The 17,861-nt window shown below is 37.9% G+C and overlaps 1 protein-coding gene across 3 annotated transcripts in view; it reads right to left on the reverse strand.

The window, feature by feature from the left end:
* BRWD1 (bromodomain and WD repeat domain containing 1) overlaps nt 1–17,861 on the reverse strand; it is a 129,550-nt gene that overhangs the window by 77,196 nt on the left and 34,493 nt on the right. For all 3 annotated transcript variants that reach the window (XM_030806374.1, XM_030806375.1, XM_030806377.1), the window contains 8 exons: nt 17,487–17,557; nt 16,269–16,369; nt 15,203–15,243; nt 13,101–13,199; nt 9,425–9,575; nt 9,045–9,179; nt 4,026–4,154; nt 3,594–3,819 (listed from right to left, as the gene is read on the reverse strand). In XM_030806374.1, coding sequence (XP_030662234.1) covers nt 3,594–3,819; nt 4,026–4,154; nt 9,045–9,179; nt 9,425–9,575; nt 13,101–13,199; nt 15,203–15,243; nt 16,269–16,369; nt 17,487–17,557 — 953 coding nt within the window. The remainder of the gene's footprint in view (nt 1–3,593; nt 3,820–4,025; nt 4,155–9,044; nt 9,180–9,424; nt 9,576–13,100; nt 13,200–15,202; nt 15,244–16,268; nt 16,370–17,486; nt 17,558–17,861) is intronic.

Genomic DNA, 17,861 nt, shown 5'->3' on the forward strand with positions numbered 1-17,861 from the left:
TTTTTTAATTAAATACTGATACGTGTGTGCATGGGATAGAACTCCACTATTGAGGGGAAAATATAAAAAAGCAGTTGCACAAAAATTTGTAGAGCTCTCACAGGGCAGAAAATAGTTCAAGTTCCCAGGAGCCAGAATACACAGCAGAAGTGCTTTATGTACACTTCCAGTTTTAATACCTAGAATAGTAAAAAGACATGTATTCAAGTGCAGAGCAGTAAAGAATATAGTAACTCCTACTATTTTGGTGCCACAAGCAAGATTTGTGCTACAGCACCAGAAGTTTATTTATTTATTTTTTTTTATTTTTTAAGAAGGAGTCTCGCTCTTTCACCCAGGCTGGAGTGCAGTGGCGCGATCTAGGCTCACTGCAGACTCTGCCCCCCGGGGTTCACGCCATTCTCCTGCCTCAGCCTTCCACGTGGCTGGGACTACAGGCGCCCGCCACCTCGCCCGGCTAATTTTTTGTATTTTTAGTAGAGACGGGGTTTCACCATGTTAGCCAGGATGGTCTCGATCTCCTGACCTCGTGATCCACCCGCCTCGGCCTCCCAAAGTGCTGGGATTACAGGCGTGAGCCACCGCGCCCGGCCAGAAGTTTATTTCTACCCATCCGTGATCCATCAGTACAAATGTCAACACTGTAAAAAAATAAATATCTCAGTATTATTATGAAGATGGCTGTGACCTTGCAGACTCCATGAAAGGTTGCAGATACACCTATGGGTCTGCAAACCACACATTGACAATTTCTGCCCTAAATCAACCATTACATACAAATAAACAGGTATTGCTCATAAGACATTAGTGGAGGTCATATGGAACACACAAAAAAAAATCATCAATCCCAAAGAAGAAAAAAAAAAGAAAAAGGAAAAAGGCACAAAGAACGAAAAGAACACAGAGGAAACAAATACGAATACTCTATGTTCAAACCCATACCATATGAACATTTAAGTGTAAATACTCTACACTTAATAGAGTACTTAATACTTAAATCCCAATTAAAAGACAAGTTATCAGATACGAAATATAAAGACACAGATCAGCTGGAAGAATTGACAAAGATATACCATGACAATCCTAATCCGAAACAAGTTGAATTGGCTATATTAATATGAAACAAGACTCTTCAAAACAAAAAATTTTCAGAGATACAGAGAAACATTTCATGAGAAAATAATTATTTCATCCAGAAGACAAGCAATTCAAAATGTGTATGCACCTAATGAATGAGCTTTAAAATACATAAAGTAAAAATTGAGTAAACTGAGGAGAGAAATGACAAATTCCACGTGACAGTTGGATATTTCAATCTGGATGATAGCCCCAAACTGGAAACAAGCCATCAGTGAATGCAAAATCAAATGATAATATACCCATCTATTCCATGGGGCACTATCAGCCCCAGTGAATAAACAGGAACAAACTACTGATACATGCAACAACACTAATGAATCTCAAAAGCACCACACTAAGTCAAAGCAGCCGAACACAAAAGACTACACTTTGTGGCCAAGCGCGGAGGCTCACGCCTGTAATCCCACCACTTTGGGAGGCCGAGGCAGGCGAATCATGAGGTCAAGAGATCGAGACCATCCTGGCCAACATGGTGAAACCCTATCTCTCCTAAAAATACAAAAATTAGTTGGGCATGGTGGCACACGCCTGTAGTCCCAGCTATTCAGGAGGCTGAGGCAGGAAAACCACTTGAACCCGGGAGGTGGAGGTTGCAGTGAGCCAAGATCATGCCACTGCACTCCAGCCTGCCCACGGAGCAAGACTCCATCTCAAAAAAAAAAAAAAAATAAAAAAAAAAAAGATTACACTTTGTATATAAACCCTCTTAAAGGACAAAATTAAAGTGACAGAAAATATAACGCTGATTACAAGGGACTGGGAGAAAGGAGAGGACTGACTCCAAACAGGTCCTGGGGACTTTTGGGGGCAGTATAAATGTTTTATATCTTGATTGTGGTGGTAGTTACTTATTTAACATCTGTCAAAACATACTTGACAGTCTGGGCAACATGGCAAAACCCCGTCTCTACTAAAAATACAAAAATTAGCCAGGTGTGTTGGCACATGCCTACAGTCCCAGCTACTCAAGAGGCGGAGGTAGGAGGATCACTTGACCCTGGGAGGCCGGAGGCTACAGTCAGCCAAGATTGCACTGCTGCACTCCAGCCTGGGCAAATGATTAAGACCCTGTCTCAAAAAATAAACACACACACACTTGAACTGTACACTTAAAATTGGTGAATTTTGTATATAAAGTACACTTCAATAAAAGTAGTAAAAAGTAACATTTGAAATAGCAAGCATATAGTAATCTACATTAGGTTTTAACTTTATATATAGCTGGTGATTTAGTTTCAGTAAATCCTCATCTAAACAAACAAAATAGCATTTTTTCTTTAACATCTGTAGAGAAACGCTGCCCTGCTATTAACACAAAAAAGAACTTTGCACTTGGCTACGACAGAGAAAAGTACAAGACAAACCTGGAACACCCTACATCCAGAAAAGGATAGAAGTGACTGAACACGTGTAAGGACTCGGGAAAGGACAGCTTCAAAAGGCTCTGAGAGTCAAACCTAAGGATTATGTGAGTAATATAACCCACTAACCACACCCAGAAGCCCATACTAAAACTTAATAAGCCTCATCAATAAATAAAGGGGTGAGCAATAGACAGTCATATGCAATGATACATATGACGCAATGAGGGAGCAATGATACATATGATGCAATGACGGAACAATGATGAAGTTAGAAAATAACCACTTTGCAGTATTCACAGTAACAACTGATTCAGGCAAAACTCATCAATGGGTCCTAAAACTTGAGGGTAAACTTTGACAATGAACAGGTTATTGACATATCTCCCCACAAATTACTATTAATTACAAAGAGAAAAATACCAAGTTTATAGTGAAGAAACTTGGCAAACACATTAACTAAGTGTTCAAATACAACATTACCAGTAATTAGACAAACCACAATCATAAGCATCCTGACAGGATGCTCTATTAAGACTAGAACATCATTTATGTTGTATTCTGTCAAAAATGCGTAACCGGAACCTAATCAAGAAGAAGTAGACAAACCCAGATTGAGGCCTTCTACAAAATTCCTGACCTATAATCTTCAAATACATCAATATCATGAAAGTCAAAAACTGACAACCTGCTCCAGATTAAAGGAAATTAAGGAACTATGACAACTAACTTTCGTATTTCATATGTGGTCCCAAATAAAAACTGGGAGAATTTTAAAAGCTATAAACAAACATTATTAGAATAACTGGAAATTTTTGGTTACACACTACAGAGTTGATAATAGTATTGAGTGTAAAACATCCTAATCGTCATAAGTGTCTATAGTTATGTAAGAGAATGTCGTTCTTATTTAGAGGTAAATGGTACATGAGGTCCAGAAGTTAAATGGTTCAAAACAATATACATAAAAAAACAAATATTGCAAAATATTAATAATTGGGGGGATCTAAAGGTAAGGAAATTATTTATATTATACTTTAAAATATTCGAGTACAACTTTAAAAAAAAAAAAAAAAAAAAGACCGCACTTACTTGTTGCCACATAGCCCAGCTGTGGAATCAAATGTTCATCTGCAGAATTTTCTCGGCCTGGTACTAATCTCTGATACTTGGTTGGATGAGGATTTCCATCTACATCTACCAAGAATGGTGGAGGCATAAGATGAGGAGCCTGCTGAGTTTGCTCATCTAAGACATAATTATTAGAATCTCTAATAAGTGGTCGATAGTCAGTATGGAAGAACATCTGATCAGGAATCTAGAAAAATGAAGTTCACAGGATGGCATTTTTAAGGTTCATGCATATTAAAGGAAACAAATATTAAACAGTTAATTAAAACTAGAAAAACAAGGAAATCAAATCACTCAGCTAAACTGTTTCCAAAACATAGCTCATAACTACTTATTTCCAAAACACAGCTCATAACTATTACTTGCATGCTACAACAAAGTATTAAAAATGACCTTTTCATATGGTTTGCTGCATCCAAAACCAAATATCAGAAGGTGCCCATGAGAATCTGTACAGGCAAAATGCTGTCCATCCTGTGAAAACTTACAGTCAAACACAGCTCCGTGTCCTTGTCCTTCAATCTAGGAAACACAAAAGGAAAAAAGTTAGGACTATGCAAGTGATTTGCTATGTAAACTTTTTTAATGTGGATAACCTGTGACAATATATCCCTTCTGGGAAAAAAAAAAAAAAAAAACAAAAACGTTTCAGCCGGGCATGGTGGCTCATACCTGTAATCCTAGCACTTTATGAGGTGGAAGCAGGTGGACTGCCTGAGCACAGGAGTTCAAGACCACCCTGGGCAACATGGTGAAACCCTGTCTCTACTAAAAATACAAAAAATTAGCCAGGGATTGCAGTGTGCATCTGTAGTCCCAGCTACTCAGGAAGCTGAGACACGAGAATCGTTTGAACCTGGGAGGCAGGGGTTGCAGTGAGCCAAGATTGCGCCACTGTACTCCACTGCACTCCAGCCTGGGTGACAGAGTGAGACTCTGTAAAATAAAAATAAAAACAAATGTTTCATTAAGCATATACATCAATCACTAGTCCCAAAAAATAAAATTCATTTTAGATACAACTAGCCTAGAAAAAAGTCTTCAAAGTTCTTCTAAGCATTAGCTCTCCAAGTGTTCAAATGAAGGCTAACAACCCAATCCAAAGTGAAGGCTTCTTTTACTTCTTATAAACAATTTCATAAATTTTTGTCTTAGTATATAATAAAAGGATAATAAGCTACAAGATAAATGATTAAAGATTAACCAAATTTGGTATTCATAAACTAAAATGAACACTTTTATAGATTTTAAGGTGAGCTCTACTTCAGCTCATTACTAAGATGACTAAGCACCATGCAAAATTTGGCAATGCTGCTGGGTCTCAAGCATATATATGGAAAAGCCTGCAGCCACAACTACCTTAACAGAGATTTCAGAAGGGATGCTCTAAGTCTATCATGAGTCTAACCTTAAATAGATAACTTTTATACTGTTTTATTCTTCCTTTTAAACTGTAAACTATATTAGTTTAATATCATCAATTTATAGTTAAGTTAGTTATTTGGTTAAGTCTACAGTATACAGCTATGCATATTTGTTGTCTGCACCTTTAACTTTCCAGTAACTAAACGTTATGCGTTCAGTGTTGGAGAAATGAGACATCTACTCAGTAACTGCCAGAACAAACTCACGTCCACGCCCAAATAAGTCACTGCTTGACTAGTGATACTTCACTATTGCTGCACATGAAAAGGATGACAATTAGCAAACATGGAAAAAATAAAGTTACTCGGATATTCAGAGCATTGATGAAAAAGATGTGCATATTAATTCATATTCTCTTAACATAAAAAGGAAAAAATTGTGTGTGTATATGTATTATATATATTTTTTCCTCCAACTGATCATTAAAACGTAAGAACATGGTTTCACCCACATGGTCCTTCTAGGAGCCACCTGTGCCACAGCACAACCTGCATATATGTACCACTTTGCATCCCTGGCCTGGGACCTTCAGCCATGGTTAAAGCAGACGCCAGTGGGGAGGGAGTGGCAAAATCTCAAAGCTGGAAAGCTGAAGATGGTGGCAGCAACTCTTCCCATCGTACATGTGGACTTAACAGCACCAAAAGCTTTTCTATAAATACTTGCTGAGATGAAAGTTTTCTCAAGTGGGCAGACCTAACTAAGCAGAGCAAGGAGGACTTGGGGTTTCACTTGTAATTGGAAGCATCCTATACAATGATTCCTGACAAAACGCAACCTGCAACTGTGTCTGGAGAAAAATGTCACATTAAAGTCTATTATGTATTCACGAAATATTGTTGCTATTAATAACTGACAACCCTATATTTAGTTTATCTAGAATTAGGAATTATGAGCCTCTCAGCTGAGCAGTAAGGAAATGTCAGTAAACAAGGCCAATTTTGGCTATGCAACTGGAAATAAGATCATTGTTGCCCACGTGAAATGTTTTTTTCAGATTATTCTTTGGCGTAGAGTTTTTCCGCTTATATTCTGCTTAAAGTCTAAATTAAAGTAGTTTTTTGTTTGGAGGAGTTAAATTCAGGATGTAATATTATTACTGAGTTTGAAAGGATAGTTAAGGTAATGGACGTATCCCATGGATTTTAAAACGATAGAAAAATTGTCCAAGAATCCTTAGTTCTTTTTCCAACAATTTGAATACATAGAAACGCAGCTTTCAGAGATGCCTAACTGTGTATTTGTACTTCGGTCATACTATTTAAAATGTTTTAGAATGCATTTAATCAAAGGTCTGAGAACCTGAGAATCAAAGGTCTAAGAATGCATCAGCATCAATAGGATGCTACTACACTGCCTCTAAAATACATCACACAGGCCGGGTGCAGTGGCTCACGCCTGTAATCCTAGCACTTTGGGAGGCCGAGACAGGCAGATCACCAGGTCAGGAGATCAAGACCATCTTGGCTAACACGGTGAAACCCCGTCTCTACTAAAAATACAAAAACAAAATTAGCCGGGCGTGGTGGCAGGCGCCTGTAATCCCAGCTACTTGAGAGGCTGAGGGGGGAGAATGGCGTGAACCCGGGAGGCGGAGCTTGCAGTGAGCCCAGATCACGCCACTGCACTCCAGCCTGGGCGACAGAGCAAGACTGTCTCAAACAAACAAAAAAAAATTACACTTTGAATTATAACAGCATAAATAGAAGAGTAAATTCACAAAATGTCTCAAACATATAAAGCCTTAACAATGTTAAAACCCTTTTACACAATAATTCCTTCAGAATTTATCTTAGGGAAATAATCATGTACAAGGCTATTCAAAGTGTTATTGTCATACGTATTTTAGAAACCACTTAAGTACTCAACAATAGAAATTAATTGCGTAAAAGTTAACTTCTCTGGCTGAATTTATACTCAAAAATACATCTGTAAATTCTTTAAAAATAAAAATTTCAAAAAAAGGTTTTTACAAGAAATAAGATTACAAAACTATGTGCAAGCACATTTACCCATGTAACCAACCTGCACATCCTGCACACAGCAGGTAGCCCCTGAACTTAAAAGTTGGAGGAGGAAAAAAAAATACCATTGTGTGCAAAGATGCCAACTAATAAATATGGAAGGAATGATGCCATTGGAAAATCTTCAATGGATCCAATACTTGTGGGTAAAAATTTAATAAGAAACAGGATATTTAGATTAGTCTCAAAAGAGCTACTAAAAAAATTACTTTAATAAGTATATTGGGAGGCCGAGGCGGGTGATCACCTTAAGTCAGGAGTTCGAGACCAGCCTGGCCAAGATGGTGAAACCCCATCTCTACTAAAAACACAAAAAATTAGCTAGATGTGATGGCAGGTGCCTGTAATCCCATCTACTCGGGAGGCTGAGGGAGGAGAATCACGTGAACCCAGGAGGCGGAGGTTCTGTAATCCCATCTACCCAGGAGGCGGAGGCTGCAGTGACCCCAGATCGTGCTATTGAACTCCAGCCTGGGCAACAAGAGTGAAACTCCGTCTCCAAAAAAAAAAAATTATCACCATAGTAAGGGGACAAATAAATATCATGTGCCTCCTAATACGATTCATGAAGGACACAATATCATTTATATTTCATTTAAAAAACTGTAACAATCTAATCATGAAAATCAGACAAAACTGAGGACACTCTGTAACAATACTTGCTAATATTCAACAAAAGTTAAAGGCCAAGAAAGAGGAAAAAGAAAAAAGGCTGAGAGGGGCTTGTGACAATTAAAAACTAGAGGTCGGGCACAGTGGCTCACGCCTGTAATCCCAACACTTTGGGAGGCCAAGGCAGATGGATCATGAGGTCAGGAGATGGAGACCATCCTGGCTAACACGGTGAAACCCCATCTCTACTAAAAATACAAAAAATACTAAAAAATACAAAAAAATTAGCCGGGTTTGGTGGCGGGTGCCTGTAGTTCCAGTTATTTGGGAGGCTGAGGCAGGAAAATGGCATGAACCCAGGAGGCAGAGCTTGCAGTGAGTTGAGACTGCACAACTGCACTGTAGCCTGGGCGACAGAGCGAGACTCCATCTCAAAAAGAAAAAAAAAAAAGAAAAGAAAAAAAGAAAACTAGAAAGATACAACCACTTAAACACAATGCATGAGCTTGAACTGGATTCTGGTCCACGGAGCAAAATATATCTAAAAAGATGTTACTATAGACCTGACTAGATAATGCTATCTTATAAATGTTAAATTTGCTGATTAGTAACTATAATTATGATTATGTGGAGAAATTCTAAAAAGATACAGTAGGATCCTCATTTGGTTCTAGAATATACATACGCAAAAAAAATCTTTTTTTTTATTTTTATTTTTTTAAGAATACACCTGTGCAAAAAGAAAAAAGGCTGGGAAAACCTAATGATGTTTGATCTCTAGATCAACCATCTTGGGATTTTTTTTAAGAGAGTGTCTCACTACATTGCCCAGGCTGGTCTTGAACTCCTGGACTCAAGCAATCCTCCCATCTCAGCCTCCCAAAGTGCTAGGAGTTCAGAGCCACCACACCCAGCCCAAGGTTACTGAAAATCCAGTAATCAAATATTGTAATATTTGGTTAATACTGAATATTAATAATGTCATTATTATTATGTTACTATTTTTATATTTCTATTTGTTATCAAACATTTCAATTTCTTATCAAATATTTCAATAAATTCAAGTAGTGAAAAAGTTTTTATAAATGCCATACTTTTACCAGTTTAAACACACAGGCACACAAAATGTTAAACAGGTAACTTAAAAATGTCTCCCTCATATAAGTCAGTCATACAGAGAATTTCATGTATGTATGTATATACATGTAGCTGTCTAATATTTAGCAGGCTTTGAATATGCTGATTTGTAAAAAACTGCCAAAACAAGCAGATCAATTTCTGGCTAAGCCTTATAATCCAAATACTCTAAACAAATTCACGCATGTATCAAGGTACATCTCACTTCACTTACCATATTAAAATAATGTTTCATCTTGGTACCTTTTGTAATATCCCATATAAATATGCTGCCATCGTGTCCTGCAGATAACATAATTCTGGAATCAAAGGGATGCGTCTCCAGAACAAATACTTCATCAGCATGTCCCTTTATTTAACAAAGTCATAACATTAAGGAGGGTTTACAAGTTACAAACTGAAAATTTAAAAATACATACTGTTACAGCATATACTTTTAAAAATGTATTAGACAATAATTTATAATTATAAAAATTTCTAATCATTTCATAGTTTACATGAAACAACTTTTTCAGTGTATTATTTTTATAGCTTCAAAATTACAATCATATTTCAAAAAATCTCATTTGTTACACTGCACCAGAAATTACCTACCATTAAGTTATGAAGCAGTTGTCCAGTATAAGAATTCCACACTTTGAGGACATGATCATTCACAGCTGTGACAACAATGCTATCATTTTGATTCCAAGCTATCATTGTTACTTTAGGTTTCATAAACCTTTCCTCTTCGGAAGATAAGTCCCTAACAAAAAAATACACAACATGTACACTTATTTAGATGGTTGACTATACAATGTATACATAGAATCTCTCATCAATACAAAAATAAAGAAATCCAACCCATGTGCCTATCTTATCAACCCTACAGAGAGTTCATCACAGCTGACCCAGAACAGATGGTCTAGAAACAGGTGAGGGCAAAACCTGAAGAAGGGAGGGATAATTTGGAAACAGTATAGAAACTGAATACGGGCAGATTTTAGGACACCATTACTGCTTATGAAAGCAATGCTTCTTCTCCCTACTTCTTTCCTATTATTTCCTTCCTCTGAAAACAAACCTATTGCTAACACTTACTTTCAACTGTTTCTCTCCACAGAAGACAAAAAACTTTTAGGAACACAAAAATAAGGTAATTCATATTCATATCCCCAATGTTTAGAAAAATAACTGACACACAGACGTTCAATCTGAACTGTAAATGGGACTATTCTCATCTCTTTATACAACTTTCCTACAGTCTACTCCTATAGGCCCCTTGGCAAGAATGGTCTTGGATACACATGCCTGGAATGTTTTTCGTCCTTTATAAAAGTGTTACGGAGGGCCAGGCACGATGGCTCACGCCTGTAATCCCAGCATCTTGGGAGACCGAGGCAGGCAGATCACAAGGTCAGTAGTTTGAGACCAGCCTGGCCAACATGGTGAAACCCCATCTCTACTAAAAACACAAAAATTAGCCGGGTGTGGTGGCACACACCTGTATTCCCAGCTACTCAGAAGGCTGAGGCGGAAGAATCATTGGAACCTGGGAGACAGAGTCTGCAGTGAGCCAAGACCGCACCAATGCACTCCAGCCTGGGTGAAAGAGCAAGACTACGTTCTCAAAAAATAAAAAAGTGATATGCAAAGGGTCTCTGCATTACAGTAGTCAACAGTGGGGTAGGGAAGGCCTAATGGTTCTGAAATAATAGAATACGTTTTAAGAAATTACAAGCATCGGTCGGGCGCGGTGGCTCACGCCTATAATCCCAGCACTTTTGAGAGGCCAAGATGGGCGGATCACTTGAGGTCAAGAGTTCCAGACCAACCTGGCCAACAGGGTGAAATCATGCCTCTACAAAAAATACAAAAATTAGCTGGGCATAGCGACGGGCTCCTGTAATTCCAGCTACTTGGGAGGCTGAGGAAGGAGAATCGCTTGAACCCGGGAGGTGGAGGTTGCAATGAGCTGAGACCGTGGCACTCCATCTCAAAAAAAAAAAAAAAGAATACAGCTGTAAGAATATAGAATGAGTATTATAAAACAGCTATCTATGTAACTACAAAAAAAAAAAAAAAAAACACAGAAGAGAGAATAATTCTAACTAGATTGATTGGTGTTGGGGGTAGAATAATATTAAGAAGTAAAATGGAGACCGGGCGCGGTGGTTCCCGCCTGCAATCCCAGCACTTTGGGAGGCCGAGGCGGGTGGATCACGAGGTCAGGAGATCAAGACCATCCTGGCTAACATGGTGAAACCCCGTCTCTACTAAAAATACAAAAAAAATTAGCCGGGTGTGTGGTGGGCGCCTGTAGTCTCAGCTACTCATGAGGCTGAGGCAGGAGAATGGCATGAACCCAGGAGGCGGGGCTTGCAGTGAGCAGAAATCACACCGCTGCACTCCAGCCTGGGCGACAGAGCAAGACTCTGTCTCAAAAAAAAAAAAAGTAAAATGGAATAAAGGCAAAGACTCCATTCTTCACTTTAAACTAAAAGGCTTTCGAAGTAATAACATTGCTTTTTTTTTTTTTTTTTTGAGGCGGAGTCTAGCTCCGTCACCCAGGCTGGGGTGTAGTGGCTCCATCTAGGCTCACTGAAACCTCTGTCTCCTGGGTTCAAGTGATTATCCTGCTTTAGCCTCCCGAGTAGCTGGGATTACAGGCGCAAGCCACCATGTCCAGCTAATTTTTGTATTTTTTTTAGTAGAGGCAGGGTTTCACCATGTTGGCCAGGCTAGTCTCGATATCCTGACCTCAGGTGATCCACCTGCCTTGGCCTCCCAAAGTGCTGGGAATACAGGCATGAGCCACCATGCCCAGCCACAAATTAATAACTTTGAGTTTACTAACAGATATGTTCCATTTCATCAAGTTGATTCGCCAATATTAGAACACTAAAATGAACAGATCAATCAATTCTTACAGAAAACTCTGTTTTTCAAGATTTGAAAGCAAGAAAACTTAAAATGAGAAGGTATTTTCTCATGAATAAAATTATAGGAAAAGTCTCCTTCATGGATGGAGTGCGTCAGCAAGAAAACTAAACAGTTTTCAGTCTCATTTAAAAATTTTCATCATTCAAGTTTTGACATTGTTTCTATTTTCCTTAATAAAACAATAATAGGTGAAACTGACTTTAAATTATCTTCACCCCCATTCCCTTTATTTCAACTAATCAAGGATTGACAGTATTCACTTTCATACTGAGATGTAACACTTTTATAAAGATTTTTTAATTTGTTTATAAACAAGGTATCGAATTTCCAGTATATATACTTTTCATTCTCCATCACAGATAATTCCACAAAAACAAGAAGATCAAATTTATTTTGAAAATGCAATACAATTCTTTGAGCTACAGCAAAGAATATAAGTCAATTTCTGTTGTTAAAAACAAAGCATTTGGGAGGCAGAGGCGAGAGGATCACTTGAGCCCAGGAGTTCAAGATGAGCCTGAACAACAGTCTTTACAAAAAATAAACAAAAAAAATAAAAAAAAAACCAAACCATAAACATGAGCCAGGCATGGTGGCTCATGCTCATAGTCCCAGCTACTTGGAAGGCTGAGATGGGGGGACTGCCTGAGGCCGGGATGTCACGGCTGAAGTGAGCCACGATCATACCACTGGCACTCCAGCCTGGGTGACAGAGTGAGACTCTAAAAAATTTTCTTTAAATAAAAATAGAGCAGACACGATTTCCAAAAGACACAATGTGGAAGCATTTCTCAGAAAAACTGATGTGAAAAAGTGCAAAGTTAAAATTAGGAAACAAACTCTAAAGTAAAATCTATGACTTTTATTTTTAGACAGAGTCTCGCTCTGTCGCCCAGGCTGGAGCTCAATTTTCTTTTTTAACCTTAACAATAAAGTATGTTTGCTTACCCTATTTCCCAGCCTTGGCTCTAAGCTACTTTTAAATTTTTTCAAAAATCCTATCCACAGAAAAGTATAATTTCCACTCTTAAAACGTACTTGAGTTAATTTTATCTTTTTTACTCGAAGCTTTTAAATGCAACATCTAAGAAGGAGGTCAATGCTTTGAGCCATAGAAAAAGTACATGTTATTCTTTGCTACACAATGTAAGGATAAATTTATCTGGATGTCTCTGTTCACCTGATATGCAGTAGGCAGCTATTCACGTATACCACAGCTCTTCATAATAGAAGGTAGCTATAATCCCCTGAACAAAATAGCCAATGAGAGACACAGAGAGCAAGAGAGAGAGAGAGACACACAGATAGAACACCTATGATGCACCTACTTCTAACAATCTCAACTTACCCTGAGATTCTGGTAGCCATATCCAATAAAATGCTCCTCCATTCTAACTGCTCAAATCTCCAAATCCGTGCTGTTCCATCTCTGCTACCACTTAGGAACCTTAAAACATTCAGAACAGGATCTTACTACATTCATACACTTTCCAACAAGGGCTACAATTAGAATCACATGCAAAAAAAGAATGTTAATGTAGCTGTCCTGACAACAGGACAATCCACAGGTGTTAATTCAAAAGACAGGTATTTAGAGCGTATCTGGATGGGAAAAAATTTGGTTTGCTATGATTTGCCCAGCCCTATGAAATAAAACACACCGGCCGGGCGCGGTGGCTCACGCTTGTAATCCCAGCACTTTGGGAGGCCGAGGCGGGAGGATCATGAGGTCAGGAGATCGAGACCACGGTGAAACCCCATCTCTACTAAAAATACAAAAAAATTAGCCGGCAGTGGTGGCAGGCGCCTGTAGTCCCAGCTACTCGGAGAGGCTGAGGCAGGAGAATGGCGCGAACCCGGGAGGCGGAGCTTGCAGTGAGCCGAGATTGCGCCACTGCACTCCAGCCTGGGCGACAGAGCGAGACTCCATCTCAAAAAAAAAAAGAAATAAAACACACCTCAAACTCAATCAATAGCTTTTCAAACAGATTAAGTTTTGAGAATACGGTGTATAAGAATGCCGAGAAGAGGCCACGTGCAGTGGCTCACGTCTGTAATCCCTGCACTTTGGGAGGCCCAGGTGGGTGGATCACAAGGTCAGGAGTTCAAGACCAGCCTGACCAACATGGTGAAACCCCGTCTCTACTAAAAATACAAAAATTAGCCAGGCGTGGTGGCACAGGCCTGTAATCCCAGCTACTCAGGAGGCTAAGACAGGAGAATCACTTGAACCCAGGAGGCGGAGGTTGCAGTGCAGTGAGCCGAGGTTGCACCACTGCACTCCAGCCTAGGCAACAGAGCTAGACTCCGTCTTAAAAATAAATAAATAAATAAATAAATAAGAATGCCAAGAAGAAAAAAAAAACAGAAAAAAGTTATGAAGTATAGGAAAATAAGAGCAATAGCTCCATTTTAAACATCTTATTTGTTAATTCAAATTAATTCATGTTGGACACTGTGTAAAAATAAATCAATCTATTAACAAATTAAGTTCTCAACAATTAGTTTAGCAAAGGTACCCAACACACGATGGAGGCAAAGAAGGAGTATATGATTTAAGTAATAATTTCTTTGCAGGATATATCACAGTGGTTTCTTAGAAAAGATTTTTTTAACTACCCAAACAAGAAATTTCATGATCCTTACACATAATTTTTTCAGTAAATCAGACATCTAGCCAAAGAAAAATTACTTTTGGTCGCTAGAAGCTGGCAGAAACTACAATTCTAAAAACTTACATTTCATGTGTTCTTCCCCCAACCCCTGCCCTAGACACTTTTCATTCAATTAATACATTTACAAATAAATATCTGCAATATACAAAGTGACAGTGACTCCAGTTAATTATATATTATTTCAAAATTTCTGAGTAGATTTCAGATGTTCTGACTACAGAAAAATGCTAAGTATGTGAAGTGGCGGAGATGTTTATTGGCTTGATTTAATCATCCCACAACGTAAATATACATTAAAACACCACAGTGTACTTACTCCATAAACATAAGACAATTATTAGTCAACTAAAAACAAAAAATAATGGCCGAGCATGGTGGCTCACGCCTGTAATCCCAGCACTTTAGGAGGGCGAGGCAGGCGGATCACCTGAAGTCGGGAGTTCGAGACTAGACTGACCAACATGGAGAAACCCCGTCTCTACTAAAAATACAAAGTTAGCCGGGCATGGTGGCAGGCGCCTGTAATCCCAGCTACTCAGGAGGCTGAGGTAGAAGATTAACTTGAACCCAAGAGGTGGAGGTTGCAGTGAGCCAAGATTGTGCCACTGCACTCCAGCCTGGACAACGAGAGTGAAACTCCATCTCAAAAAATAAATAAATAAAAAATCATAACAATATAAAGGGAAAAAATATACACAAAATGACAGGTTAGCTATACTAATACGTAGCACATTGTATTTGCCTAATAACACACACACACAAAACACACACTTACCGATCACCATTGTTACAAAATTGGATACTATCTACTTTATCCTAAAGGAGGGAAAAGGACAAATACAAAAATGATCATCTACATGGTTTGTGAATTTGAAAAAATGAAGTTTTAATGCTAGAAGCCTATTTGCTTTAACAAGCAAAATCTGCACTTGCGTTGCTTAGCCCTGTCATTCAACAAGTTTTATAATTTTAAGTGAAGACTAACTACAAATCCAACAAGACTACTAAAATACAGCTTTCATTTCAAAGAAAGGCACATCTAACAGGAAAAAAAGCCTTGCTTCTAAACTTAAAGCAGTATTTATAATTACATCTGTTTAAAATGACTTATATGGAAGTGAAATGTGTGGAAAGTGCCCAAAATATAGGCTTTAAAGTAGCTAAAAACACGGCATTTTCAATTGTTAAGTTTTTTAAATCTGTATTTATCGAATAACCTCTGGATGTGGACTGGCTTCCCAAAAGCTTCAGATAAAAGAAAAGATGACCTGACCCTGACCAGTACTTCGGAACACTGACAGTTTTCTATCTTACTATGCATTATTAAAACCACATTCTTATTTCATGGGCTTGGTTAGATAAACAGGCCCACTTAAAATTAACCCACCCATATCAATTGTCATAATCAAGATTTTGAACATAAAGCTAAAATAACCACTGTAAAATACTAAGCCTCTCAAGTGCTAACCTGAGTTGCCAATGACATACCTCCCCTTTAAATATAATTCCTTGTATGCTTAAATTAAAATTAGAATAGAATTAACAAAAACTATATTGTACCTAGACATTTTCATTTTTATAAATATACAAACATCTCTAACAACATTTTAACTGTCAAATATAATTCAGCAAAATTTAAGATAACATTCGCAAGCAATGACATCTCAGAAATGCAACTATGATTTAATATTTTAAAACTTAATACCATCAAAAAGTTATAAATGACAGTTCATTTGTTCAACAGAAAAAAAATTAAAGTAGAGCCAATAACAATGCCCCTTAGCAATAACAGGAATAGTATTAACAATTAATCTAAAGGATTTTAAAACGTGGATGCTTACAGTGTGGCTTTCAAGTTCTGCGATTTTTTCGGGTGCTTCAAAACCCAAAAAATACATTCTGATTACATGATCAGTACTACCTGTTGCTAAAAACATACCACCTGAAATAAAAATGGTAAGGTTTAAACATCCAGTTCATAACAAATACCTGAACAAATCAAATTTCTATATTAAAATATAAAAAAGAAAGATCATTTACTCTAAAACTAAGTTTATCTCAACAGTTGCATTTTCTGACTCACTATATATAGAGCTTGTAAAACTGTATCTGTAGCTTTAAAAAACAAAATTAATTCAATCTGGAAACATTCACAATCTCCTCCTGTTTTTTTGTTTGTTTTTTGTTTTTTTGAGACAGAGTCTCGCTCTGTCACCCCAGTCTGGAGCCCAGTGGTGTGATCTGGGCTCACTGCAACTTCTACCTCCCAGGTTCAAATAATTCTACTGCCTCAGCCTGCTGAGTAGCTGGGACTATAGGTGTGCACCATGCCCAGGTAAATTTTTTTTTTTTTCCAGAGATGGGTTCTCCCTATGTTGCCAGGGCTGGGCTCGAATTCCTGGGCTGAAGCAATCCTCCCATCTCAGCCTCCCAAAGGACTGAGATTATAGGCATTGAGTCACTGTGCCTGGCCTCCCCATCTGTATTATTAAGGGTGGGAATATAATGCCAATTAAGCACCAGTGCTCTAAAAATATTTTTAAGAAAAGAAGTTCTGCTTTCTAAACAATTTTACATACCTAACCCTAGCTTGTTCACGTTTCCAGATTTTATGAGGGAAAAGTCTTTGACCTATCCTAAAAAAGAGAAAGGTTACCACACAAGTTCACTGTACAAAAAATGAAAAAGAATAATTTCACCAAGATATTATGTGGGAAATAAATTTATCAAACATATACAGTTTAGCCTATTCGAAGAAAATCACAAGTTTAGATTATCATACAAATAGGACTGGCATAGGAATCACTTGTGTGGACACCTGAAGCCTCCCTTTTACCAGCCATCTCATATATCACTGATTACTAACAGAAATCAGAGAAAGGCAGAATGGAGGACTGGAAGAACAAGGCTAACAAAATGAACATCGTAAATTGAACCTAATGAAATAAACATCAGAAGTCATTTACCGCGTATCTAATAAAAGTTCTTAGCAATCAAGTGGTCATTTCATAAATTTAAAAAAAAAAAAAAACTAAGAAAAAATGTGAAGAAGTTCTTACCAACACTAAAAGAAGAACAAAGCATTTGAACGCCTGGCCTAGGCTTTTCAGTGAACTTCAGGGGACGTGGGCTTTAAAAGAAGAAGATGCTGCTTTAAAATAGATTATTTTACCACATTAACACAGCTTAAAATATTAGTTTTAATGTAGCATATTTAAATATTATAATTTTTTAAGAGACAGGGTCTCGCCATGTTGCCCAAACTAGACACAAACCCTTGGGCTCAAGAGACCCTCCAGCCTCAGCCTCCCTAGTGGCTGGGGACCACAGGCGCACAACACCCATCTATAATCTTATTTCTACAATATCTTATTGTATATCAAATATTTCCACAGATTTCCATGTATTTTTACAAAATATAAAAAGATCAAATT

This window comes from Nomascus leucogenys, chromosome 25, assembly GCF_006542625.1.
Source record: "Nomascus leucogenys isolate Asia chromosome 25, Asia_NLE_v1, whole genome shotgun sequence".
NCBI lineage: Eukaryota > Metazoa > Chordata > Mammalia > Primates > Hylobatidae > Nomascus > Nomascus leucogenys.